The following is a 27,204-nucleotide window of genomic DNA, read 5'->3' as shown; positions in this document are numbered from 1 at the left end:
CAGAGTTTCAGATTTTATTTTCATAATTATCTTCCTAGAGAAGCAACAGTCTACATTTCCATAACAACACATTTAATATTCTACTCATCAAAGAGCTGGAAAAAATAAGAATAAAGCCCAGATTCCATACACAAATACCATACTCTGCATATGTACAAATAAATTCAATATATTAAATATATTTTGTAGACTGACTTCACTTATGATATAAGAGAATATTGACTATTAGATTCTGAGCATATTCATGCAGACTTCCATTTTGGTAAAAGTGATCACATGAGTTCTGGAAAATAATTTTTCCTGTTGTAAACACCAAGTTTTCCACTTCTGACTATACCCTCAGGATAGACTTACTAAGCGGAAAAATAAAATGCATAAAGGTGGAACAAATGCTCTTTATCAGACACCACATAGAATAACCCTGACACCCCAAGTATCCCCAAGTTCTGCACGTCAGTTCTCACATGTGGGCAGGGAGGGTGGAGAGAGGCTGCACTTGTACAAAGCCTTTATTTAAGACAAGTTGCATTGCTGCTACAGAGTGCACTGATTCATTCCTCATGTTTGTTTAATATGTATGAAAAGAGTAAAAGATTTTTTCCAAGGCTGTCATGGATAATATGGACCATAATGGATGGTCTATAATATGGTCTAAACAAAGGGTCTAAAATATCTTTTAAGTGCTGCCAAATCTATTTAAACAGACTGTTAATTAACTCAAATGAGCATTAACATAAGAGTGCTGAAGTTTCTGACTGGCTCTACAGGGCAGAGCAGCAATGATGGGATCTTTAAATATTAACATGTCATTAAATACAAATGCCTAAATACAGCTTTATTGAGACTGTTCAAAATTGATCTGCATAGTTATTGAAAATGAGCTGCCACCTGCAGAACCATGCACGTAACTTAAGGAATCAAAACATTACATTGATTAGTGTTTTGAATCAAACCTTCAATAAAGATTCCTATCCTAACATCCACCCCCCAAGCCCACCTGCCAAACAAGGATAGTATTCCGTCTAAGCTCTCCCACAGAGCCAGCTGGGACTAAACCCACTGTGCTCGCCTACCTTAGTGTTTTCAGGAAGCCTAGCAGAACTAAGCACACTGTACTCCCACGAAGCAGGACTCTGAAGAGACGGAGGGCAGACAAACAGAAAACCACTCTGGGCAGCACCTGCCCACAGAATGCTCACTGCTAGGCTCTGAAGCCTCCTTTCAGTGAACAGATTGGGAGATGAGTCTAAGCCACACAGCATGAAAAAGGAATGCTTCAAAAATACCCTTTTAGGAAATACCTATAAAGGATTAACACATTGGCAGTACAGTACTTTAAATATAAGTACTTCAAAAACCATCTTCCCTGACAGCATTTCCCATGTCAAGCTACTGTCCTGTTACAACTCTAAATGAATCAGAAATTGCTTTGGAGGGAAGAAATGCATACATATACTAGATTGATGGAAACATTACGTCTGTTAGAATGCATAAAAAAGGTGCTCACTAGTGCCCATTTAGTCAAGAACCAAGTAGGTGTAGAGACAGTCACTGTGTGTTTTTTACGTGGAAAAAATATCCATATTTCAGAGAGAACTGAAGACATTTATAGAATGACTTTAATATGCTACCTTCAAAATTTTCAAACCTTACTGGGCTAAATAATATTGTAAGACTCAAAATAGCTTCCTGCTCCAATCTCTTCTCTGAATAGATTTACCAATTTAAAGGTATCTAATATCATGGGGGATAAATTTCCTTTGCAAAACAAAAAAATATTTAAAAGTAATACTATTTTGTTTAACCAGTAAACTTCACTTTTAGCAGCAATTATTAAATAAAATGCAAAGAAAATTCTTGCACGATAAATTACAAGAACCCAAGAGAAAAGAATATCTATGCCTATTGTCCCTTTTGTTTAGAACGTAATTTGTCTAGAATTTGGCTTGCAAATTTTAAAATCAACTGTATTAAAATGTCACAGTACATTTTTCTGTTAATTCTTGCTGGTGTCTTACAAAAGCTCTTATCATGGAAAGAAAAAAAAATGCTTCACAGATAGTGGGTACAATGGATGATTTGGGGAAATGGTAACTAAAAATTAGTCTTTGTTGGCATTCAAAACCAGGCCTGCAATGAAGTCTGGATACCCTTAGACACGTTCCAAGTCCGCAAATGGTGTCTCAGGACTGTTCTCTTCCTTTCTGCTAAGCAAGCTCCTAGCACAGCCCTCCTGCATATTCGTCCTCCTCTTCTTCGGCAGGGGAAGCAGCGGTGCCTTCAGGCTTGGCCTGTGGTATTGCTGTAGATTTCTTCTTGATTCCCCCTCCTGGAACCACCAAACTCAGGCCCAGTTTAGCATACTGTCAATGACAAAGCATGTTCTCAAAAGCTGAGTAATGAGAATCTTGACATGTGGTGTCTCAACAATAGTTATCTATAAAAGACAGATCCTAGCTCTCTGCCTTCTGAAAACCAATACTGCCAGTAGACGGAAAAACAACCACAACAAAACTCAACATTGCTCTGCCGTCAGATGGCTCATGACCATGACGTGACAGGTACACAACTGGTAAAAATATCAATTATACTCCGCACTTAGGAATTTGCGATCATAGGGACATACTAAGTTAAGTAACATTTGTAGTACCTGTGAGATAAAGATCTGTGGAGTAAATGAAGAGTGTAAGCTAGAAGTGGGATTCCAGTCTACTGAGTTACAAAGGCCATTACATGATGGGCCTCTTTCAGACAGTGAACCTGAAAGAAACTTCATAAACTAAGCAATCTATAGAGGCTGACAGATGGAAGGAGAAGCTGAGAAACGGGGCTGAATTAAAAAATACACGTGCTCAACAGTTAGATGGATAAACAAATGGCTGTAAACCCACATGGTTGACATCCAAACAATCTTAAAGTGAAATTCAGTGCAAATTCCAAGTTTCTTTTTGAAAAGTAGCTTGAGGTGAGAAATTGAGGAATAAAAGCTCACAAGTCCATGGGAGAAAGATAATCTCACTAGAAGTCTCTTCCTTTCAAGAGGAAAAAAGAAAGCTAAACAAAGGCCACTTACGTCATTGTCCATGTACTTGAAAAGCGGTGAGTTGCAGACCTCTGACACTTGATCTTGGTCTTGCTGATCATATCCTTCGAGAAGCTGTTCCAGCGCAGCACAATCTTCACTCCCATTGAACCCTGGAATGCTACAGCAAACACAAGTCACATGTCTCCTCCTGTTCCTTAACAGAATACAGTGCAACCAGAGATGACTCTGCGCCCAGCAAATGTCTGGCACCAACTGGAGACGTCTAATTGTCACCAGTGGGCAGAAGCCAGGGACGTGGCCAACATCCGACAACGCACAGGACAGGCCCAACCACAGAACTATGCAGCCCGAACGTCAACAGGCCCCGACAGGCACTGCCATTTTAAACTCTGTAACAAAAAAATCCCTTATTCTGATCTTCTGTAACATACAATCCGAGAACTTTCCTGTACTTTTCTTTTTTTCTTAGAAGGCAAATACAAGAAACCATTCAAGTCATTCACTCCCATGGAAGCGCCCAGGAGAAAAACACAGGAAAGAACACAACTTGTAAAAATCCTGCTGTAAAAGCTGAAATGGTAGTCAAGAACTCCTATCACTAAGAAATTTACTTTTCAAAAAAAAAGTTTCATGGCCAAGAATATCTGTCTAAGTAGTAATCTTAGACTAAGAAACAGAAATGTTAAAACTGCGCGTCAAGTCAGTGTCCTACCTGTAGCTCTCCCTGACACATCGTTCTGCAGCCACGTAGTCATTTCTGTGGAGATGAACTAAGACTTGAGCAATTGTTTTCTAAAACAAAAAAGGTGATTATAGTCCAAATTTGTATCTATTTAATAAAGTTAATTTCCTGACATCTGGAATTGGAATTTCAGAGTCTTGGTTTACATAGAGAGAGATTTATAAATTCTGTAGTAACTTCCACAGGATATCTGAGGGAGAATATCCCAGAACAGTAACGTGCACAAGAACCACCCAGGGCTCCTGTTAAGAGGAAAACTGATTTAGAAGGCCCGAGGCAAGCCTGCGAGTCTGCTGTTTCCAACAAGCGCCCAGGTGGTCCCACCACTGCAGTCTGCAGACCAGGCACTGCGGGACAAAGCAGCCACACATTTTACAGAAAATCTCTTCTAAATATCTATATAGGTTTAATCTTAAAAAGGCAAAAAGAAGCAGGGGGACTGGTGGCTCTACAACTATACTTTGGAATTTTTAAAGAGATACGAGGAAAAAGATGAATGGATGAAAACTGTAGATAACAGAAACAATGATAGTACATATAGACCAACAAGAGCATTAATAAGATTCAAGATATGACTGGTAAGATCGTATTGGTAAAATAGCTCTTCATAAGGCATTTTTCAATCTTTTTTATCTCTGTTTTTCAGATAACCTTTATTGATCTACCTTCAAGTTCACTGAATCTTTCATTTTCTCCATCATCAGATTAAAAGCCCATCCGGTACTTTATCTCACACATTGCTTTTTCAGTTTTAAAATTCTCATTTAGGGGCCGGCCTGGTGACACAGCGGTTAAGTTCATGCGTTCTGCTTTGGCCGCCCGGGGTTCGCCGGTTCGGATCCTGGGCTCGGACCTACTCACCGCTCATCAAGCCATGCTGACGTGGCATCCCACATAGAAGAACCAGAAGGACCTACAACTAGGATATACAACTATGTACTGCGGTTTTGGGGAGAAAAAAGAAAAAGAGGAAGATTGGCAACAGATGTTAGCTCAGGGCCAATCTTCCTCAAAAAACTAAAGAAAGAGGGGCCGGCCCAGTGGCGCAGGCGGTTAAGTGCGCGCGCTCCGCCGCGGCGGCCCGGGGTTCGCTGGTTCGGGTCCCGGGCGCGCACCGACGCACTGCTTGGTAAGCCATGCTGTGGCGGCGTCCCATATAAAGTGGAGGAAGATGGGCACCGATGTTAGCCCAGGGCCGTCTTCCTCAGCGAAAAAAGAGGAGGATTGGCGGATGTTAGCTCAGGGCTGATCTCCTCACAAAAAAAAAAAAAAAAAAAAAAAAAAAAACTAAAGAAAGAAAAGAAAATTCTCATTTAGTTCATTTTAATACATTCTATTAAAAAAAAATCAGTCCTAGGGGCCAGCCCAGTAGCAGTTACGCTCACGCATTCCACTTCAGTGGCCCGGGGTTCGCAGGTTTGGATCCCAGGTGTGGACCTACACACCACTCATCAAGCCATGCTGTGGCAGCGTCCCACATAAAGTAGAGAAATGTTAGCCCGGGGCCAATCTTCCTCAAGCAAAGAGAAGAAAAGTGGCAACAAATGTTAGCTCAGGGCCAATCTTCTGCACCAAAAAAAATTAAAAAATAAATAAAAAATCAATCCTTTTGTTCACTCGTGTTTACCTTTACCTCAGGGAGCAGTTCTAACAGCTGCTCCAAAGTCCTGATCTGGTAACGCCAACATCTGGGTCATTTCTGGGTTGGCAAAGTTGTCCTTTCTCTTCAAGACTGGTCCTATTTTCCTTGTTCTTTCTATGTTGAGTAATTTGGATTGTATCCTAGACATTGGGAGGGTTATGCTAGAGGCCCTCCTCTAATTCTCAGGAGAGTGTGGATCACCCAGTTGGGCTCAGACTGCATGTTCTGTCTGCTCTATGGTGGACAGTGGCTCTAGTCTTAGTTCAGCCCCTCTGCTCGGCCCCACACATGTGCCCAGGACAGTGATTTCATCTTATTTCAGTTCTCAAAGCCTATGCTCTGCTGCTCTGGGTCTGTCCCGCACGTGCAAAGCTGGAGAGAAAACCCGCGACTTGTGCGCCCCTCCCAAAACACACACTCAGGGGAGTCCCTTTCCCAGCTCTCCTTTCTGGGGTTTCCTCCTTGCTCTCTCAGCTCATCTTTCCAGTACCTCTGACCAAAGAGATTGGGTTTCTTTTGGTGTTTTATCTGCCTGTGCCACCATCACAGCTGTAGCTCCACGACTAGGGCTCACCCTCACAGCAAAGGCAAGCAGAAAAAAAGAGAGGAAAACTAGGGGCCTGCTTCCCCAGTGCCTCTGGTTAGAAAGAGGGGTAGATGGGTTCTTCGGGAGTTGTAGCTACTGGAGCCTCTGCTGCCCAACTCCATGACTAGGGCCTTGCTCAAGGCAGTGCCTCAAAAAGAAAAGAGGGAAAAACCCTGGACACCCAATCCCATGCTGGCAGCTTCTCCATGTATCACCCCCTCCCCAGTCCTGCTTTCACTGACTTTTCAGAGTCACCGGGCAACGGCTTTGTATTTTGTCCAGAAGTTTTAGTTGTAATCAGCAGGAGAGAGAGGCTATCGTGGGCTTACTCCACCTTGGCCAAAAACAGAGGCCCATAAAGTATTATTTAAAAAATATACAAATATCCATGGAATCCAGTCTTCGGTACACAGTTGTACCAATATGAAAAATTATCTACTGTAAAACTCAAAATAAGCACTTTAAAAGCATACCTTATAACAAGTTGGATAATTCTCAATTTCCTTATAAATATTTTTTTCTTTCTGAATAGAGAGTGCCGCCTCATCAAACCTAAAGACAAAACAAAGAAATGTGAAATAAGGCAGGCCTAGGGGATCTAGAGCAGAGGTCACTCTTGTCTGTGTTTGACAGGAAATGTTAGAGAAATAGTCAGGTATTTCAGCAACTGCTCTGTAACCCATGTTTCCATGAGCTCTGCTCCTCTGGCCTGTCCTTTAAATGCACAACTTGCCCTTTTAGGCATCAAGCAGACAGACAAAGCAAAAGAACGTAAGGACTGGTCACTCCAATGGACAGCTTTAAGTCTTCCAAGGTTCATCCATTAATGAGTATCTACCAAATTCAACAAACTGCTCTGTGAACATCTGTGAAAAGAATTAGACAATCCTGATTTAATCATCCACCGAAAGGCCATCCAGACACCCCGAGAGCCTGCCTCCCTGCTGAGGAATTTCTCCTGCTCTGTCCTCGCTCTGTCCTGCGCATGCCCCAGTGCTGCCCCGGTGAGCCCTAACAGCTCCCGGTGCTGACAAGGGCCGCAGTAGAGGGCAGGTAGAGGGCTAGAAAAAGTCCTTCCTGCCATCTTTGATCCTCAACTTTCATCTTTTTTCATCTACTCTCACACATTTTCCTTTTCCTCCATCCCCCTCAGATGGCAGAATGAAGAGGAAAGGGATCACCAAAACTGTGCCCAAATCCTCAAGGCCCTAGCCCTTCCTACCTTCCCAGCCCTGACCCCATCAGACCCAGGTCCCCATCTCCCTGTAAAGCTGCCGTAGACTTCTGATTCCAGGACTCTCTTCCTGGCGCTAACTTGTACCTGGATGAACTGTGCAGTCTTCACCCATGTCTCCCCTCCCAACAGCCAGAAAGGGCGAACAGTCTACACTGTGAGGATACAGAGGGAGAGAGGTGTTTCTGTGACCCAAATCAAAAATATAAAAATGTTATACTGTATTTTTCTGTATGTTAACAATTATCTTTAAAAAAACATGTGCATATATGTACACACACACTCAGTGGCTTGATTTAGCTCACATACGAATTAAACCGCATTTCTGGGGTGGCACCCTGGCAACTTCACCTCATAAAATAAGGCTCACTGGAGAAATACTTTCTGAACTTCCAAAGATCAACTTGAGAACAAAGTCAGTTTACGAGTTGGACGTGGCAGCAGAATTCTAAGATTCTCCCCCAAGATTCTTACTCCTCGAATACACTCCCTGCATAATCTCCCCTTGAATGCGGGCATGACCTCTGAGTATGATAGGATTCACTCCTGTGAGTAGGATACTCATCAACTGACTTCGAGTGAATCAAAAAGAGATTGTCTGGGTGGGCCTGACCCAATCAGGTGAGCCCTTGAAAGGTTAGAGATTAGAAGTCAAGTTGAGAGAGACATGCTCTTGCCAACCTTGAAGAAGCAGCAAATACCATGTGTAAACCACCCAGAGGGCACATGCCAAGGCACGGCATGCACTTCCAGAACTGAGAGCAACCGCTGGCCAACAGCCAACAAAGAAACACAAAAGTGTGTCCCACAGCTGCAAGGAATCCTGCCAACAACCCGTGAGCCTGGAGTGAGATCGCAGCCCCACGGGACACCATTATTCCAGCCTGGTAAGACCCTGAACAGAGCACCCAGCCACACTGTGCCGGACTTCTGACCCACAGAAATGTGAGACGGTAAGTGAGGGTTGTTTTAAGCTGCTCCGTTGATGGTTATTTGTTATGCAGAAACAGAAAACTAATAAAGGAAGATTACACATATCTGTATCATTTGTACTTGTGACCACGAGCTTATCACAGATCCTGTTTTACAAATAAATTACATCAGAACATTCTGTGAACATACCGTCCAGATGATATCATTCTAGTAGGAATCTCAGTATTTTAAGCTTTTCATATATTTGATTAAGGCTACATTCTTCATGCATGAATTATTTAATTCCTTGGTATAAAAACAGCATTTCTATGTGCTAACAGCTACCTAGCAAGACAGCCATCCAAAAGAAATACTGTACATTTATATGGGTTTGTAATCAAAACAATGAATCGACGTTGCTAAAAGTTCATGAAATTGACATATAAAGCATCTATTTTCAAATCTATCCAGGAAATTATTCATTACTTATTCTAATGAAACGCAAAGATAATCCTCAATACTCCTAACAAAACAGGTTTTGCTGAAAAGAGAATTGTTATCTTCCTGTAATTCAAAAATAAAACAAAATGTAAGCCCCACAAAAATTATGCGTGTATGACAGGAAACTGTCATAAGACTTCACTCACCCCAGCTTTCAATGGGCACCTCCTCACAATGACTCAAAACTCCTCCTCGGGCCCCAACTACCTCCTGAGCTCCAGAATATATTTTAACCACCTACGGAACTTTTCAGCGGATTTGTCACATTACCACCTTAGCTTATCACCATCCCTGATAAACCTGGCACCACAATGGACAGGACACAGTCACGCAAGAAGAAACCCAGTGACTACCCTCAACTAGAATCTCCGCACACACGCTCGCCTAGCCCTCCCTGCATTCACAATCTAGCAACTGTCTCGGCCAATGGTGAGCAGGAGTGCTTCGCTTTGCGAAGTCTTACAAGCAGGAGTGGGGCAGGGCAGGGTGGTTAACCGACATGGAAGCCCATTGTCCCCGCTGGGAGCTGCAGCAGAGCTCCAGGAAGGCACTCCAGATTTGGTTCACTGAGAGCCAACCACACAGCCTGCCAATCTCCTGAGCTGCAAGAACTTCTCTGGAAGGCACAGGAATGGAAGTCTCACTGGTGAGGCAGATGAACTTGCTGGAAAGGCCTTTTCAATGCAGGGACAAGGGCGCTGGATTAGGACTGATTTCAGGTCTCCCAGAGGCTACCTAAATAAAAGCTGACTCACTGCTGAATTAGGGCTCTCCAGAAACGAGGGAAAAGCAGGAGACTAGTACAATATGTATTAAATAAGTTATTTAATTTTGCTATACTAAGATACAGACTAAACTAGGATTAAATGTTACAGTCTCACGTTAATGTAAAAATATAAGGATACTAACTAGATATAACAAGCATAAAATTAAAATTTCCCACCACATTCTATTGGTAGATGTTATTTGTATGAACTATAAAATTACCACCAGTTTTAGTTCTTTTAGGCAATTGATAGCCTCAAATCAGATTATAATCAAAGTATATAATCAAGATACTCAAATATCACATATATTATCCCAGTTATCTTTCCATTAGTATAGATGCTCCATGCTTTTCTTACCCTCCACTATTTAAATTCCTGATAGAAGTACTGTGCCAGCTGACTTTTAATTCTTTCATACCACACATACCCAGTGATACTTTTCAAAATATCAAATTCCTTAATATTCCTTAATAAATTTAAATCAATTCTTACATTGTTATACAATTTTTTAAAATATTTCCATAAAATTAATTATTGTTGAAACATTGCATAAAATACTATCATTTTTAAATGCATTTTTACTAAAAAGAAAAAAAACCAATAGAACAAATTCACAAAGTAAATAAAAGACTTATTGGTTGCCCCGGATTTATAAATATCCCCTTTCAAATATACCCACACAACATGCCCGATCCTGCTACTCATTCAGTTCACACTTTTCCCCCTCCACTGACACCTGAAGGACACTTAGTACTTGCTTTAGAATAATGATTCTCATTACACATCACAACCAATCAGTAACTTTTTCGGAATGATGGTGGCTACCATCCCTAATGGAGTCCTCGAGAGAAACATGTACATATAGCTGGAAAACGTTCCTCAGCTGACCCCCTAAGGGAGATCCTGGCCCTTCCCTTCCCCTTTGCTGCTCCCCTAAAACACAGTTCTAGATAATCTACAGTTTGGGAAGCAAAAGGGAAAAGGATGTGAAAAGCTGCAATCCTCTAGGGAAGCTGGAGCGGAGCAGACTCCCACACAGAGCTGTCCTTACCTTCTGCCCCACTCCAACCTCACCTCTTAGGCCTTCAGCAGGGCCCTCAGTGAGGGGCCTAGGCCTCTGGGAAGGCACTGGGAACATCACAGGAGGATCACTAGGGGTGGGAATGGATGAGAAAAGGAGGTAAAGCAAACCAGAAGGTGCCTACTGTGAGCCCTGTAACAGCAGAGTGCAGGACACCGCTCCAGTTTCCAGAGTGCGGGGCCTGCTCACCAAGGTCAGAAGCTAGGTAGCACTTTACAGTTCAGCTCTTCTGCAACAGCTGGGACCACCCCACCAACAGCTCTGCTTCTGTGGGAAACCACTTCAGAGACTAAACGGAACTTATTAGACCACCATTTATAAATTGGGAACTCCAGAGTTAGCATTCAGTCGTTCTGATTTCTAGGAAGCCACAATTATTAAGATGAATAAAGGTAATGACCCAAAGCTCATTTATAAATTAAATTTTGCCTCACGGTTTAATACAAAAGCCCTAATTTGAAAACAAAATAAAAATGCTATTCCAGGGGGCCAGCCCAGCAGCACAGCAGTTAAGTTCACATGTTCCACTTCAGCGGCCCGGGGTTTGCCGGCTCAGATCCTGGGCGCAGATCTACTCACCACTCATCAAACCATGCTGAGGCGGCATCTCACATAGAAGAGCTACAACTCTACAATTATGATACACAACTATGTACTGGGGCTTTGGGGAGAAAAAAGAAAAAGAGGAAGATTGGCAACAGATGTTAGCGCAGGGCCAATGAAAAAAAAATGCTATTCCATTTAAACCAACAAAAAAACTAATCAATGAAAGAAAGTCCTATAAAGTAGTATATCTAAATGAGAATGTTTAATAGTTATTAATTCTATATTAATTTATTTTGATGCTACTCTAAACTCGATTGAATTGTATTTTAGAATCTGCCACCTTCATGAAGAAAAAACTTAATCCAGTCTCAGAAAGGGTCAATAGATTCTTCAGTCATTTGTTTTTCAATTCCTTGACAAAACATATCTTGGGTCTTTTCTGTCACTGGAGAGTTAGGGGCAAATTTCAATTAAGATATCTATCTTCAGACTTACAGTCTCCTAAGGGTGTTGACCTTAAATGTTACTAAACAAGGTCCTGGCAAACAGAATTTTATTAATGATAGAAATTGTTTACTAAGCTTAAATTAAGGTAAAGTAAAAAACGAGGGCTGGTCTCGTGGCTTAGCAGTTAAGTGAGCGCGCTCCACTATTGGCAGCCCAGGTTCAATGCTGGGCGCGCACCAATGCACCGCTTCTCCAGCCATGCTGAGGCCGCGTCCCACACACAGCAACTAGAAGGATGTGCAACTATGACATACAACTATCTACTGGGGCTTTGGGGGGAAAAAAAAGGAGGAGGATTGGCAATAGATGTTAGCTCAGAGCTGGTCTTCCCCAGCAAAAAGAGGAGAATTAGCATGGATGTTAGCTCAGGGCTGATCTTCCTCACAGGAAAAAAAAACAAAAAAAAAAAACAGAGGGAAATCCAACAGGATTCTAGGTTTCTGGGGTCCAGCTATTTGTGCCTTAGGTCATACTTTTAAAGGATAAAACAGTAAATACTCTATTTAATGACACTGTATGCTGTCAAGAACCTGTCAGTTTTCACGGGTGAGCATTTAGGGCATCCGATTATTTATGCCTATATAGACATTTCTCCTCAAGAGAGAGACATTATAATCTAACCAAATAACAGATCAAGAAAACTGCTTTCTCATGCTGACCCAGGTCTTAACCAATGAAAGCACAATGCATGATACATTTTGGCAAATATATTACTCTTTAGAAAAACAGCAGATCTTTTCATATTTAATTCAATGTGCCGTCTTGTAGACATCAATTTTTCTACTGGGTAACCTGCTGTGCCTATGGCTTACACCAAAAGATTAACAAGCCATTCCCAAAATTACTTAATTTGCAAATGTGGACTGAAGGTGTACATGGACACACAGGAACACAGTCCTGTAAAACTCACCGGCGTCCTCGGACTAGCAGTCTGGAGGCTTTTCCTAGCAATTCAACTGCCTGTCGTAAACGCTCTTCATTCTGAGGGAATCAAAGAAAAGAGAGTGTTGGCTGCTTCAATGTAAGAATCTTCTTTAGCCCACAACAATTATTTGATAAAAAAGTAACAGCACTCGATGGGGGCAGAGGGGCGCAACACACCAAAGCTGCTGATCCATTTCATTACTCTCCAACAGAAAAAACAGAGTTCAGTTGTGAGCAGTGAAAAGTTTTAAAAAGTAGCCACTGCATTTCTGTTTTCCTGTATACTGTGAACCTAAACATTCTAAGTATACTTAAAGAAAAAAATAAAATTCAAACTTACTTCAAACACATTAGCTGTCTGTTGATATAACTGTACAGCCTTTTCTGGATCTACATTTTCTATAAGCCTAAATTAGACAAGAAAATTTGGCTTATATGAGAAATAGCAAACTTGTTTTTCAAAGGACTTTATTAAAACAAAAAGCCATGACTTCTTGGCAGAGACTTGTGCTCTGCACACTCACTTTCCAGCTCGCTCCAGTGCCATGGCTGCTGTGTCAGGGGTACCGTTCTCTAGGTACATCATGCTGGCTTTCTCAATCAGCTGAACAGCCTCTGGTAGTTTCTGCATCTCCTTCAGGCAAAGGATACAGCATGGATCAGTAACTGCATCCACTTAAGAAATACAGAGTTAACAACCTAAAATTCAATTATTTTATCCCTAATTCAAAACCTTATACAACAATAAATACATTCAAAATAAAATGCTTTCACATGGTTACTCTCCTCATCAAGCTTCACTTAGCCAAACCAAAAATGTATCAGTTAACTTCCACACACAGTTCATCATGACTTCACAGAGTTTTAGGGAAACTATACAAATAGGAGAAACCAAAACACTTATTCTTTACTGTTTTCTAACCATTTACAATTCTTTGAACATTTACTGAGTCCCTACTATATCAAAGGCCTATGCCAAAGGTTGCAAACTGGTAGCCAGAGGCTGTATCTCATTTCCAAGTGCGTCATGCTTAATACCATTCAGTATTTTTAAATCAGATACTTTCACAAAAGTTGTTTTATGGCTTCCTATTTTAAAAAAACGTCAAAAGCTATGACATCAGCAGGCGTGCATTCCCACGTAGCAATAGTGGGCTGGGCAGAGCAGTAGCTGTCCCCGTCAGACGAGGCCTGCCGCCGCATGGATGTGGTTGCATTTCTCCCCACTCCCTACTGCCCTACACCCAGACTGCCTCTAATTCCCCTACGCCCTGAGTCGATCTGAGCTTTCGACCCTCTTCCACGCTGAGTGCCATCCACAGAGTAACTCTCTCTCTTACCATTAAAGCACAAGTCTCAGCATCCTGTGGTCCTTATATCTAATATCTCCAAATCAAAACGTTTTTTAAAAAACTGAAAAAAAAATCATTTAGAAGCTAGATATAAAGTTTATCGGCCTTATCTATTTGGGGTTGACATGGTGTATCTTAAAGTAGGCTCCATGCTGACATCTCTTGGGTTGTTTTCAAATCTGCCTGTTCAGTCTTTAAGTTGAAAAATTCTTTAGGATACAAAACTGATGGTCTCATTCTTACCAACTTCAAAATATAACTTTTTTATTATTTAGCTATGCAGCTAAATAACAATAAAACAGACTGAAAAAAACTATAAAAGATAAAGTTGCTATCATACTCAAGTAGAATGATATCAGTTAACATATCTTCAAATCTCAGTGAAAAACTTTTTTTGTTGTAGAAACCAAAGGTCAATGAAAGAATCAAGCGTCTAGGGTATATGTTGAAGGATATATGAAGGGGAGGGAAGTCTAACAAAATCCATTTCACCCACTTTAGTCCTGAGGGTCACTTGGGCTTTACAGAGTATTTCTTCTCCCAATTGACTTATCCGTTAACTGATCAAATACATACTGAGCATCTACAACATGCAAAACATTTGGGGGATAAAAAGAAGTCTAACACGGGTACTATCCTTCCTGAATTTGACCCTCATAAATAAGACACAGAGCAATAAGTACAGGAGAGGGCAGTATGAAATAAGTACCATCTAAGTCACACATTCAAAAACTAGTAAGTATATCTCCCTGCTTTTGCATCAAATCGAGTGTGACTGTGACTAGCAGAGGCCCAACCACAATACTGACACCTCCATAAGAAATGATGGGCTACCTACTTAAAAGTCACACTATTTTATACTCTTCACCGTGTTCTTCTAGTACAGCAAAATCATGAAGAAGATAAAAATATGCCTATTCGCAGTGGCTTGTGTGCCTTAGTCACTTCGTTTCTGTGGAGTAAACAGGATATGAAATCATAACAGCTGTAAAATGAAGAACCAGAGGCTGATCCAACAAGTCCCTGTGTCTTCTCCCATGCCCCATCCACAAATCGTCACTTCCTGAGCCTCGTTGAGGGATAAATATGAAGGTCTGTATGACAAGCTGGTGGAAATTTTAGCACACAGAGTTAACTGTGGACCATGCAGTTCAGGACTCCTAATGCTGCCAAGGACTGTCCAAAGGCATTTAATTTAAACACAAGAGCCTGCCAGAAGCATTTTCTTTTGTCTTTTTCCCTTTTTTCCCTATCCATTAGGTTTATTTTCCCTTCATTCAATGCAGTGCCTTTCAAATCCTCAAATTAAACAGATACTAGAGCAATGGTAATATGTTGGAATAATAACTTTTGATGAAGATCCAAGTCTTAGCACAGCTGTTAGAACAGAAACTGAGACTGTGAGGAATATATATTATACTATAGCGTTCTGGCATTTCTGTACTAAGACAGTGTAACCTAATAATCCTAACAAAGTACACCAAGACTACAAGAGCCAGCTGGGAGCGTCCTAGTTCTCAGGGGACACGGAGACAGGAGAAGGTCAGGGCAGACACTGCCTTCTTCAGCTATAAAAGAAATTCTAGTTGCTGAGGAATTGCTGCCAATAACCTGACTTGCATCACCAAATATCAATTTGGTTGCATGTTTCAGCCAGAAAAGCTTTATTACAAATGGCTATATAACAATTTATCATAAAGCCTCATAATGTCATATTTTCCTATTATTAAAAATTTAGATAGCTGCAATTTTTTCTTTACAATATGGCAATAAAAATCCTTATGCATAAATCTTTGCGCTCTCTCTATTTCTTTATGATAAAGTCACAGAATTGGAACTCCTGGGTCAAACCTATGAAAATTCTTAAAGCGCTGGTCTATATTATGACAGCATTTTTTAAATGACATTAGAAAATCTGCATGAAAGGGTTAAATGTAAACAGTAAGATACAAAGTGTGTAGAGCATTATCTCAGTGATGTGTGTGTATATATATATCTACATGAAAACGTATGTGTATAGAAAAATAACTAGAAGGAAAAAAACCAAATATGTTAACAGTTATTACTAACATTCTTTAATCTTTCCAGTGTTTCAAAATGTTCTACAATCAGCATGTATTCACTTAAAAAAATCAGTAAGTTAAGATTATAAAAGTAGTAGAAATCAAAAACAAAAGCTTTATTAAAGTATAAGTTCTTAAAACAAAGCTTTATAATAAATAATTCAAAATAGCTTTTACCATATCAGAGAACATAAAAATGGAAAGGAAGATGTTCTATTTCAATGCCACTTGGCATACTTTGAGAGTCAGTGTCATAAAATAACATGTTCTGCCTTACCACAACAGGATATTAACTCTCAACGTGCTTTTAAGAAGCAGAAATATGAAAAGCAGCTTAAGTACATTAGCCAAAATATTCCATTCAAAGAGAATCAGAGTTAAATAACAATAGCTTAAGTCTAAGGTTCTCTTCAATGTCAACTGATATTTATAAAACAAGCAAAAATCTCTTCTATAATCTATGGGTAGTAAAAAATATACAATTGTAAATTCTTACTACGTTAAGATGTCCTAAGTTCTCAAAATTAGGGAACTTCCCACACAGCTCTTTGTTTAGCAGTCCACTCTCTTGTGGTTACAAAGCTTACAACCTTGGTGTTCCCAGTTCCCTCCAACAGTGTCTCTTAAACTGCACTTTTAAAACTCTCTGTCTTAAGACACGCAGAAGGTACCCTATAGGTCCAATTAGCATTACTTTGGTCAAGAAATCTTAGTATCTCTTGCCTTACAGCAAGGAGACTTTTCAACTTCAACACAAATTTACTTAACACCTTATAGTTAATTCATTTTGCCTACGGAACAGTTGTGACACAACATTACTGACCTTCAACATCATGCCAGCTTGCTCATAAGCTCTGCAAAGAGAACATAATTTCCTGGATGAGATCTTAATGAAATAAGGGGGAGGAGAAACTTCCTACCACAGATATGAGAAATTATGTCAATTAAAACTGGCCCACACACTATGTAATACTTAAGGCTTTCATTACCACATGACATCATTTTTCCTTCTTTTTATTTTCGTGGGCAATAATGCCTTGTAAACAACAGACATCTAAGTTAAAGGGATTTTATTTTGCAGATGCAAACTTAAGTAAAGCTCAGAGAGGTGAGATGATTTTCTATTTGACAAACTTAAAGCCAAGTTTTGAAACAAATAAATAAGACCCACAAAAGCAGGAGAAAGCTTCCTGTTTCTTTCCACAGGCACTATTGACTATAAAGAGGGAAAAAAGAGATTCTAGCTTACTTGTTTTCTCATAGGTTATTGAACAAAATGGTCCTAAAAATATTATGGTGAATTTAACTTAAACACTATATATCTTAGTTAGGAGTGATAATTTTTAAGGTTCAAGTGAAGACTGAAACAAATGGAAATGCCTATTTTATTTAAATCAATACAAAATAATTCACTATTTATGAATTTGTAACTTAGGAAAAATTTACTTACCTATGGAAAAATAGCAACATTTAAAACATAATAATCTGCAAGCACACGAAAACATGGAGAATATTTACTTACTTGGCAGCATGAAAAAGACTGAATGGATGTAACAAAGTCAAAATTAAGGAAAAAAAGCAAATCAACAGTTTCTAAAGATCTACTATTTAAAAAACAATGTTAACTAAATCACTGCCCCAGTTGGTTCCAAAAGACAAATCCTACAAACAGGTGAAAAAGAAATAATTTAATGCCTGTTGAAGTCTCTTAAAACTACATAATTCACAAAAACACTGACAAAACATCACATAGGTTTTCAAGTTACTTCCATTATGCATTATCTAAAGACTTTTACTAAAAATGCAAGGTTATTATAACCATAATTTGCAAGTGAGATAAACATTTTTTTAGTCTATCAGTTTTAAAATACCTCAGGAAAATTTATTGTTTTATATTACTTAAAAATATTATTTGAAATACCTACAGAAGACTCTATTTTAAAAATACTTATATAGCAGTTTATACATTTCTAATACCTGTGCTACTTCTTCATCCTTTCCTCACTCCATCCCAAGTAAACCATCATCAAGAACATCCAGAAATAGTAGAAATAAACTCTCAAATGTAGCCCTGCAAAACAGTGTGGACCTCATGACTAAAAGTCCGTATAAATGCTCCTTCAGAGTTTAAAAATGCAGAATTTTTCTAATCATTTTCTAACTGAATAGCACTATACTCCACATGTAGCAAATTTATAAGAAAAAATCATGAGTTTCTGTCAAAATCATCAAATTGCTGAATTCCTTTGTTAAGGCTGAAAAAGATACGCCCTGTTATTCTCATGGGCAACAGCTTCTCTCAGGCAGGCATCTTTTGCTTGCTCAAACTGTTTGGCATTTTTAAAAGCAACAGCTGAAATAGAACAAAAAAAAAAAAACAGACTTTCTATTTCCATCACTAAAAATCTTCAAATGAATCCATACCAAAATCTGCATCATGTCTGAAGTATTAGACAATATACTTATTTTAATCAAATACTTAGGAAGTTTCATAAAACTATAAAATACTTTTATCTAAGTGATTTTCTCAAAACTTTTTTGATTATCAATGACAGAAATATTTTCAAATTTTTTTTTTAATTGATTTTTTTATTGATGTTTTAATGGTTTCTAACATTGTGAAATTTTGGGTTGTACATTTTTGTTTGTCCATCACCATATATATGACTCCCTTCATCCCTTGTACCCACCCCCACCCCCACTGGCCCTGGTAACCACAGTCCAGTTTTCTCTGTCCATGTGTTGGTTTATATGCCACATATGAGTGAGATCATACAGTGTGTGTCTTTCTCTTTCTGGCTTATTTCACTTAACATAATACGCTCCAGGCCCATCCATGTTGTTGCAAATGGGACGATTTTATCTTTTTTTATGGCTGGGTAGTATTCCATTGTATATATATACCACATTTTCTTAATCCAATCGTCAGTCGAGGGACACTTAGGTTGCTTCCACTTCTTGGCTATGGTGAATAATGCTGCAATGAACATAGGGGTGCATAAGCCTCTTTGGATTGTTGATTTCAGGTGCGTTGGATAGATTCCCAGTAGTGGGACGGCTGGATCATAGGGCATCTCTATTTTTAATTCTTTGAGGAATCTCCATACCGTTTTCCATAGAGGCTGCACTAATTTGCATTCCCACCAGCTGTGTATGAGGGTTCCTGTTTCTCCACATCCTCTCCAACATTTGTTGTTTTTTGTCTTGGTGATTATAGCCAGTCTAACGGGCGTGAGGTGGTATCTTAGTGTTGTTTTGATTTGCTCAAATGTTTTTTTTTTGTGAGGAGGACTAGCCCTGAGCTAACCTCCAATGCCAATCCTCCTCTTTTTTCTTGAGGAAAAGTGGCCCTGAGCTAACATCAGTGCCCATCTTCCTCTACTTTATATGGGACACCGCCACAGCATGGCTTACCAAGTGGTGCATCAGTGCGCGCCCGGGAATCCGAACCTGCAAAACCTCGGCTGCCGAAGCGGTGGGCACGCACTTAACCACTTGTGCCACCGGGCGGGCCCCAAAACTTTTTTTTTTTTAAATTGTAGACTATTAGCAATTAATCAGTGCTACTTCCACTCAAAACCAAGTCTTGCTAACACTAACATCTAAGCTTTGAGAAACTAAGATTGCGTCAGTCAAACCAATACTCCCAAAGAGTATCTGTCACAAAAGACAGTATCTTATGTCACCAGTTTTACATTTAACAATAAGGACAGTGCTTTAGTTACAGCTTATTCCATCTTTTAAATTATTTAGAAATTGAAGGCCAATAAATATATTATTTTTATAATAAACTCTCCTTTTTGGCACAATCTTTAAATAAATGTCGAAAAAAATTAACAATGCATTTTTTTAAAATAAAGCTTTCATGCTGTTTAGGGCTCTGTGAAAAAGAGCTCTCAGAGTCCAAAGAGCTAAAATATACTGTAAAAATGTCATCATGAGAGCAAAACAATTAGGAGTGGCCCTAAATTACAATCTTAGAGATTTTGGAAAACTTACCACAGTTGCTTACAAATAAGCAAAAAAGGATACCGTTTTAAGAAACGTTATTTGTTAAACGCATGCTCTTAAAATTCTCTTTAATCAAATGTTGAAAATAAACTACTGAAACTCATTTCATCACTGGATTTCCACATTTTGTAAAAAATTTATTCTACTGATTAAACGTATTTTGCATAACCGCTTAAAGAAAATAAACGAAGAATGCTTTAATGTGAAAATCTGACCAAAATATTTATTTTTGAAAGCAGCTCATGGTCTCAGATGCATATAAAACAAATCTGTGTTCAATTTCCCTCATGGAGGAGACTTGCAAAATGTTGTACCCTCAGTTACAAAAGTGTTCTTGTACCATTTTGAACTTTTAATAATTTTCCTTTTAAATATGAGATATAAATTGCATAATGCAATGGAAAGAATTTACTCAGAATTCAAATAAAAGTGCTAAAGACTCATTTGTTGTCATCTCATTATCCAGAAAATAAATCTTATATTATACTGATTAGTTTCAATTTACCCGATTTCTTTTTTATTTGGTGACATACTAAAACTAAAGTTTGCCGAAAGCACATTACCTAGGTAATCTCTATACTAGGCCAACAAATGTGATCAGGGCTATGGCTGAAACACAACTCAAAATTATGTTAGGCTTTATATCTAAAATAATCATAGATATGCTGAAAGCTATCATTCCATAATTTAAAATGTTAAATATTTAGTAAATTCCCTTTCTGTTGCATATTTCAGATCATTTTTATCTTATATGCAGATAAATGTATTAAAATATGTACATAGCTTAATGCTCAATGAATGTTTATCAGAGTATTTCAAAGTGAGGCTTATAAAAAAACACATGCCAAACAAACACATGATTTGCAGATCTGCTTAGAATAAGGTTAAGTTTTAAAAAAACGTTAAAGAAAAATCTTTATTCAATAATAGGAAGTTTAATAGAAAAATATGACAAAACTCCTGGAAGCAGTATGCAACTGACTGAAGTTCAAGAATATATGAACAATGCTAAAAACCTGCACTGCGCACCACCAACTCCACCCATCTCTGCTGTCACAGGAGAGGAAGCAGCAGCTGGATCTGCAACTCAGCACATAACACATGTCAAAATAAGTGGGAAAAATGCAAGGGTCTGGGTAGGTTTTTTTATTTTAAACAATTAAAATCTTATAGGAAGCATTAAGAGTAAGCATTATGCTGAGATGAAGTTATCACCTACTTTAAGATGACACATTGGAGTGAAAGGGCTATGGTCACACGTACCTGCTTTTCCATATTCAGAGGCAGCACTGTCATAATCTGGCTTCCATTTTAAAAAACCAGTTTTCAAGCTAAAATGAAAGGAAGACATATTTAACAGAAGTTACCAACCACATTTACAAGTCAGAAACCCTGCTTGTAGTGACCTTGTAGCACACTACATCAGGTACAAAGTCCCCATCTCACCCACCTCCACCCAAACTTACTTATAATTAAATACAACCTCATTACTTTCCCTCCCACTGTCATAGACGTGGTTTTTCTCCTTTTGAAATGCCTGTGTAACATCCAATTAGAGCACAGGTTCTCAATGTGTGGTCCAAAGACTAGCAGAATCAGCATGACCTGGAAGCGTGCTAGAAATGTAAATTGTTGACCCCCACCCCAGAGCTACAGAACAAGAAACTCGGGGCGGGGGGGGGGGGGGGGGGGGCTCGTGGGGGCAGCAGCAATCCAGGGTGTAACAAGCCCTGAGGGCACATTCATGTTTGAGACCCAATGACGCACAGCATCAATGAGACTGAAGCTCAGGAGAGGATAGAGATATTAACTGAGGAGTCATCAGCATTATGCCACGCCAAGAGCCCAGTTAAGATCCCCTAGGGAAACTGTAAAGAGAGGCCAGAAAGACTACAGAATACAACCATTCAGAAGAACAACAGAGGGAGTCACAAAAAGGCTGCAAATTAGCCACCAGTGAACAGGAAGGATAACCAGAAAGACAAGGACATTATGAAAACAAGAGAAGCTGCTTTCCAGGATCGCTATTAGCTTCCCAGAGGCCAAACCAAAGGACAATCAATTTTGAGTCCTTATCTTACTTGCCCTTTCTGTGTTCTTTTTTTCATTTTAAAATAATTTCTGACTTCTAGTTTAAACTAACTCAGTGACTGTCAAACTTGGGTGTGCATAAGAATTGCTAAACACCATATTAAACTCTAAATCTGAAATCAGTTAGAGAAAGCCTGCTCACATATAACACTGTAAGCTTCAAAGGACTCAGGGGAGCACTTTAACTGAGAGATAGGGAATCCCCAAGAGCCCTCTGAAGTACACCCTTCATTTGTGAGGGCTGTATGCACTGCCCAAACGCCCTAACTTTTAAGGAACATTTTTTTGTCAATTAAATTTATTTAACAATTATGTTTGTGTACACACTGCTATTAGATTCAAATTTATAAGCAATTTTTCAAGCTTACCAAGAATATTATTGCTCAGAAAAATAAAATCGTTAAATTGCAGCCTGTCTACTCTAATGCACAAAACCGAGGAAGCAGGCAATAAAGCAAAATTCTAATCCTCCACCTGTACCCCAAAGTACTCATTATACTCTGTATATTAACATAATTTTTAAAATCCCACCAAAACCAAGATACAATCATTCAATTGTCTAATGTGCTACACATGGAAAGAGCTAGAGATTTTAAAATATAGCAAATCATCCCGAGTCAACTCAGCACCTCAAATCAGGAAGAGAGAAGACAGTCTGGTTAATTTAGCTTTAAAGGCTCTACCTGTGAGCGCTTTTGACTCTGTCAAAAGAGTCAATAAGGAAATTCTGTTGGGGCCAACAGCTTGATCAATTTCCATAGGACCAAAAACTGCAAAACCACCATCTGTTTGAGGGGATCAATTATAATTGCAAAACTACTCAGCATTATTGAGCTACATTAGCATTAGAAAACAGAAAAATCACATCTCTCCTAAGCTCCTGGCCCACTTGTCCTGCCACCTACTGACAACTCCATCTAGAGGCACTTCAAACAACACACGCAAGCTAACACCTCCCTACCCTTAGGCCTACCCACCCACCCTGTTTACTTGTCTATACCCCTTGTCTCAACAGAAGGTCTCTCCTCCACTCCATCCCGAGTTAGAATCCTGGGAGTCAGGATTTCCCTCCACATCCAGTCTAGCCATGAAAGCTTGTCAATTCTATTTGACAAATGTTGCCCAATCCTGCCCCTTGTATTGTCACTTTAATTCGGGCCCTCATCCTGACAGCCTACTAACCTGTCACAGGAAAGTCACCTTTCCTGCTCTGCCCTCCTTTTCCATCCCTCCATCCTGGGGATACTGACTTTTCCTTACTTTGTATCTCCACCGAAACCACTGTATACTTCTGTTCTAGCGTTTAGTATCTCATTTTCATTCATCTGTTTACTTGTGTGCCCTCCTGTGAATTCTAAGCTCTTGAGGAAGGGATCACTTTTGGTCACTCAGTCACCCCAGTGGCTGATACAGACACGTGGTGACAATGTCATAAATGTTTGCTTACTGAATATGCCCAAGTCCTCACTCTCCTCTCCCCCCTAGTCCGTTCTCCACGTTGCCACATTTCTTCAGCCAAAAATCAGTCTCACCAGGTTGCAGTGGTTATTTGATCCTTAGCACAGCTGAGACTCCCTGCCATGCGAGGGGCAGCCCCTTCACATCCTGGTCCCAACTCCTCTGCTCTAGCTCATCCCGTGGCACTGCAGCTCCCCTGCGTTCACTGTCCCCCAACACACTCTGAGGCCTGTGCATATACCACATCCTGTGGCTAGATTCTCTCTCACAGGATTTCCCTCCAGCTAAAAAATGTATTATTTTCCAGGTCTTTCTCAGAAATCCCCTCTGTCAAATCTTCCTAAACTTCACCAGGTAGGATAAACTCCTTCCTCTGTGTTACCAAGGCACTGTTAACACAGCTTTACTACAGTCTTTGCTACACACACTATTCTAAGAATACTTTTGTATAACCGTTTGTTCCCAATAGAAAGTAAGATTGCTGTGGGCGCCTCCTGCACCAAAAGAGCCCCCGCCCCTTACACACTGCCTAGGAAATAATGTGGCACGACAGAAAGAGCTTGAGTTTTTCCGCTGTTCGAAAACTAGCTCTGCCATCTTTCAACTGCGCAGCCTTGGGCAAGTCATTATGAGGCTTCCCCAAGCCTCATTCGTCTCCTGTATAATGAGAATCTCTACGGGGAAGTTGCGAAGACCTCAGATTAGGTATGTGAAGCACCTAATACACAGCACAACGTAGACTTTTCACTATCTATAACTGACAGATGAAAATTCGTTGGAGTAATGAAACTGACGAGGAGGCGAGTGTCCCAAGGATGGATGAGGCAGCATCAGTCAGTTCCGCAAATATTCGTTGGCGGCCTACTACGTACCGTACCATACGCTGGCAGAATAAACGCATAGAACGGCTAAGGGGGCGCAGTTCTGCCCCCAGGAACTCTACAACACAACACGACAAGGGGTCGCCGAGGAGCGTTCAGGGTAAATCTCTAGCCCCCTCCCCAACACAAGGAAGTCTTTCATAGCAGAGGTTCTCGACAGGGCGCTGTGAGCCGCCGGGGACAGTTCTGGCTGTCACACAGGGCGGAGAGGTGCTACCGGCATCCAGGGGGCAGTGGCCGGGGACGCTCTAACCAGGCCACACCGCCCAGGACGGCCCCGCCGCAGCGAACCGTGCAGCCCCGAGGGCCAAGGCTGCGACAGTTTTAGCCCGAAAGCCCCGGACGCGCAAGGGAGACGACCCCGGGTAGGCGGGGACAGCCCGGCTCCGGAGGCGCAGCGCCCGCCCTCCGGCCCCGGCCGCCCCAGGGCGCGGCCGGCCCCGCGCCATACGGAGGCCCGCGCGAGGGTCTCACTCACTACTTCTCGGCTTTGGCGAGGTGCTCCAGCCCTTCATTGATCTTCTGAGCCGCCATCCCAGGTCCGGCCCCAGCGGACGACAGAACCCGCCGAGGGAGGCGGGAGACACCGCGAGGGACGCCGGGGCCGCGCTACAGCCCGGCGGCTACAGAGGCCTGCAGGGCTCAAACCTAACGCGGCAATGCAGGCTCGAGAGCCCGGCAGCGCGCGGCGCAGGAGACGCCACGCAGGCGCAGAGCGCCCGGGCTCGCCAGACCCGCGGGCTTCCAGCGCAGGCGCAGTGGGGTAGCGAAGGTCGGTCGGTCGTTCACGCAACAAGTATTGATTGTATCAGACACTGAGTAAGCAGCAGAAAATCAGCAGGGAGTACAACAGACAGAAACATCGCCCTTGTGGAGCCTTGCTCTCTCGTTCATGTGAAAACGCGTTGGCGCCGTAATTTATTGCATTTGTTTATAGCTGGAATAGCATTCATTCATTCATTCTGCCTTTTGAGCGCCAGCTGTATTTCAGCCAGTAAGCAAACAGACTGTCAGTCCTGATTGCTGTCAGATAATCACTCGATCAACACAAACTGTTGTGAGTGCTCTGAAGGAAAAGTTTAGGCGTTAGGATCAATAGCCAGCAATACAGCAGACTCAATCCATAATCCACGTTTTTTCAGTGTCCACATCACATTCCTGCAATGCCCATGCAGCCTCCCAGTTTCTAACCCAACCACGCAGCCACTCATCCCAGGATCACACCCTCGGCCTTGCCAGTCAATCACTAGTAACAGGGCCCTCCAGGGTGTCAGTTTCAAGCAGCCCACTTTACCTCTTCCTATCATCCCAGCTCACCCTTCCTAGTGCCATTCTTCACCTTCAACAAACTCCAGCCTTTTTCCTCTCCCCCTGCTCTTACTCACACTTCTCTCCCTACCCAGCATAGATTCCGTGTCCCATCATTTTAGCTACTCTTTTGCATACCCTCAACTTCTTTGGCCCCCTCTCCCTCCTTTCTCCTTGTCTAGGAAAACCCCAACTCTCCACCTACTCTGGAACTGCTCCTGAGCAAGTGAATGTAGCTGGAGAAAAATAAACCGGCATGGAACATTACTCATTTTAATGATCATGCACATGACCTTTGGTGAGACCTTTGGTGCTACATTTCCCTGGTCAAATCACTCACCTCCTCACTTGGATGGCTGGTCACACCCTCCTTCTCCTCAAAACTGCAACACCATCTCCCTGCCTGCCTGCCAACTCTTACTTCTTGCTTAATAAAAAACAGCAATTAGTTGGGCCCAGCCCGTGGCCGAGTGGTTCAAGTTCAGTGCTCTCCGCGTCAGCGGCTGGGTTCACGGGTTCGGATCCTGGGCGCAGACATACTCCACTCACCAGCCATGCTGTGGAAGTGTCCCACATATAAAGTAGAGGAGGACTGGCACAGATGTTAGCTCAGGGCTAATCTTCCTCAGCAAAAAAAAAAAAAAAAAAAGCAATTAGAAGAGATCTTTCAATTCGCCCCACCACCCCATCTACCAGTCCACCTGCATCTGTTCCCAAATATCTTGCCTTTTCTCTGGTGTCAATGGGTGAACTGGCCTTGCCCCCCCCCCCCCCCCCCCCCGTCTACCCTCATTCCTTATTTAGTCTCTTGGGTTTAAGTACCATGCAGGCAGGAGGCCTCCCATCATCCCGTTGCCTAGCCTGAGCTTCCTTATAGAAACGCTGCAGCCTCCAAGAGGGTAAAAGTAGAAGCTATTGGCCTCATAAGGCCTAGGCTCTCAGGACCAACTCAGCATCACTTCTGCCACACTCTATCGGTCGAGGCAAGTCCAGATTCAAGAGGTGGGGAAATAAGGAGTTGTAAAATATTATGGCCATGAGTTCCAGTTCACCACAACTCTGGGGTGACTGATTAAGTCTGAGGACTGTTACTGGTGCCCTTATCAGGAAACAGGAAAGCCTTACATTTTTAAGTGAAATTAGACTTGATATCCACCCAGTGCCATCAACCTCTAAAACCACTGAAAGTGCCCAGAAGTTTTTCTAAGGGATCTACACAAAAAGTCTATAGCCTCCTCCTCATTCTCCCTTGTCCACACACTCATTTATTAGGTACTTCCTGAGCACCTACTCTGCACAATGCACTGTGCCGACACACCCAGGACACAACTGTGAGCTTGGGAATGTAAGGGAGAAAAAGTCTCTTCCTCCCTCATCTGAGGTTCTCCAGTGGGCCCCTGTAACTGAGACCAGCAAAGACAGAGCAGCAGGAGGGAAGCACGTATTTATTTAATGTAAGTTTTACTTGACATGAGAGCATTCCTAAGGAAATGAAGCCCCGCAAAAGTGGTTAAACCTGAGTGTTTTTATGCTTGGTTTGATGAAGGGTGGG

General features: G+C 41.2%; 1 protein-coding gene across 1 annotated transcript; it reads right to left on the bottom strand.

The window, feature by feature from the left end:
* NAPG (NSF attachment protein gamma) lies at positions 1-24,965 on the bottom strand. Its single transcript, XM_058556724.1, has 12 exons — positions 24,823-24,965; positions 21,178-21,245; positions 18,172-18,256; positions 17,426-17,443; positions 16,727-16,757; positions 13,013-13,122; positions 12,829-12,895; positions 12,475-12,545; positions 6,490-6,568; positions 3,759-3,838; positions 3,074-3,203; positions 1-2,363 (listed from the first exon to the last, which is right to left on the bottom strand). Exons 1-12 carry the CDS (start codon positions 24,876-24,878, stop codon positions 2,220-2,222), a joined length of 939 nt encoding a protein of 312 aa, XP_058412707.1. The 5' UTR covers positions 24,879-24,965; the 3' UTR covers positions 1-2,219.
* Between the last annotated feature and the right edge of the window lie 2,239 nt (positions 24,966-27,204).

This window comes from Diceros bicornis, chromosome 16 (genome assembly GCF_020826845.1).
Source record: "Diceros bicornis minor isolate mBicDic1 chromosome 16, mDicBic1.mat.cur, whole genome shotgun sequence".
Lineage (NCBI taxonomy): Eukaryota > Metazoa > Chordata > Mammalia > Perissodactyla > Rhinocerotidae > Diceros > Diceros bicornis.
Note: the sequence above shows the minus strand (reverse complement) of the source record. Positions and strands in the feature narration are given on the sequence as shown.

Coding starts and splice junctions, on each gene's coding strand:
- NAPG (XM_058556724.1), bottom strand. CDS start 24,878: ATGGCGGCTCAGAAGATCAATGAAGGGCTGGAGCACCTCGCCAAAGCC. Junction 18,257..21,177: donor CTCTGAATATGGAAAAGCAG/GTACGTGTGACC, acceptor GTTCTATTTCAG/CTGTTGCTTTTAAAAATGCC. Junction 6,569..12,474: donor CTGCTAGTCCGAGGACGCCG/GTGAGTTTTACA, acceptor TTTTGTCTTTAG/GTTTGATGAGGCGGCACTCT.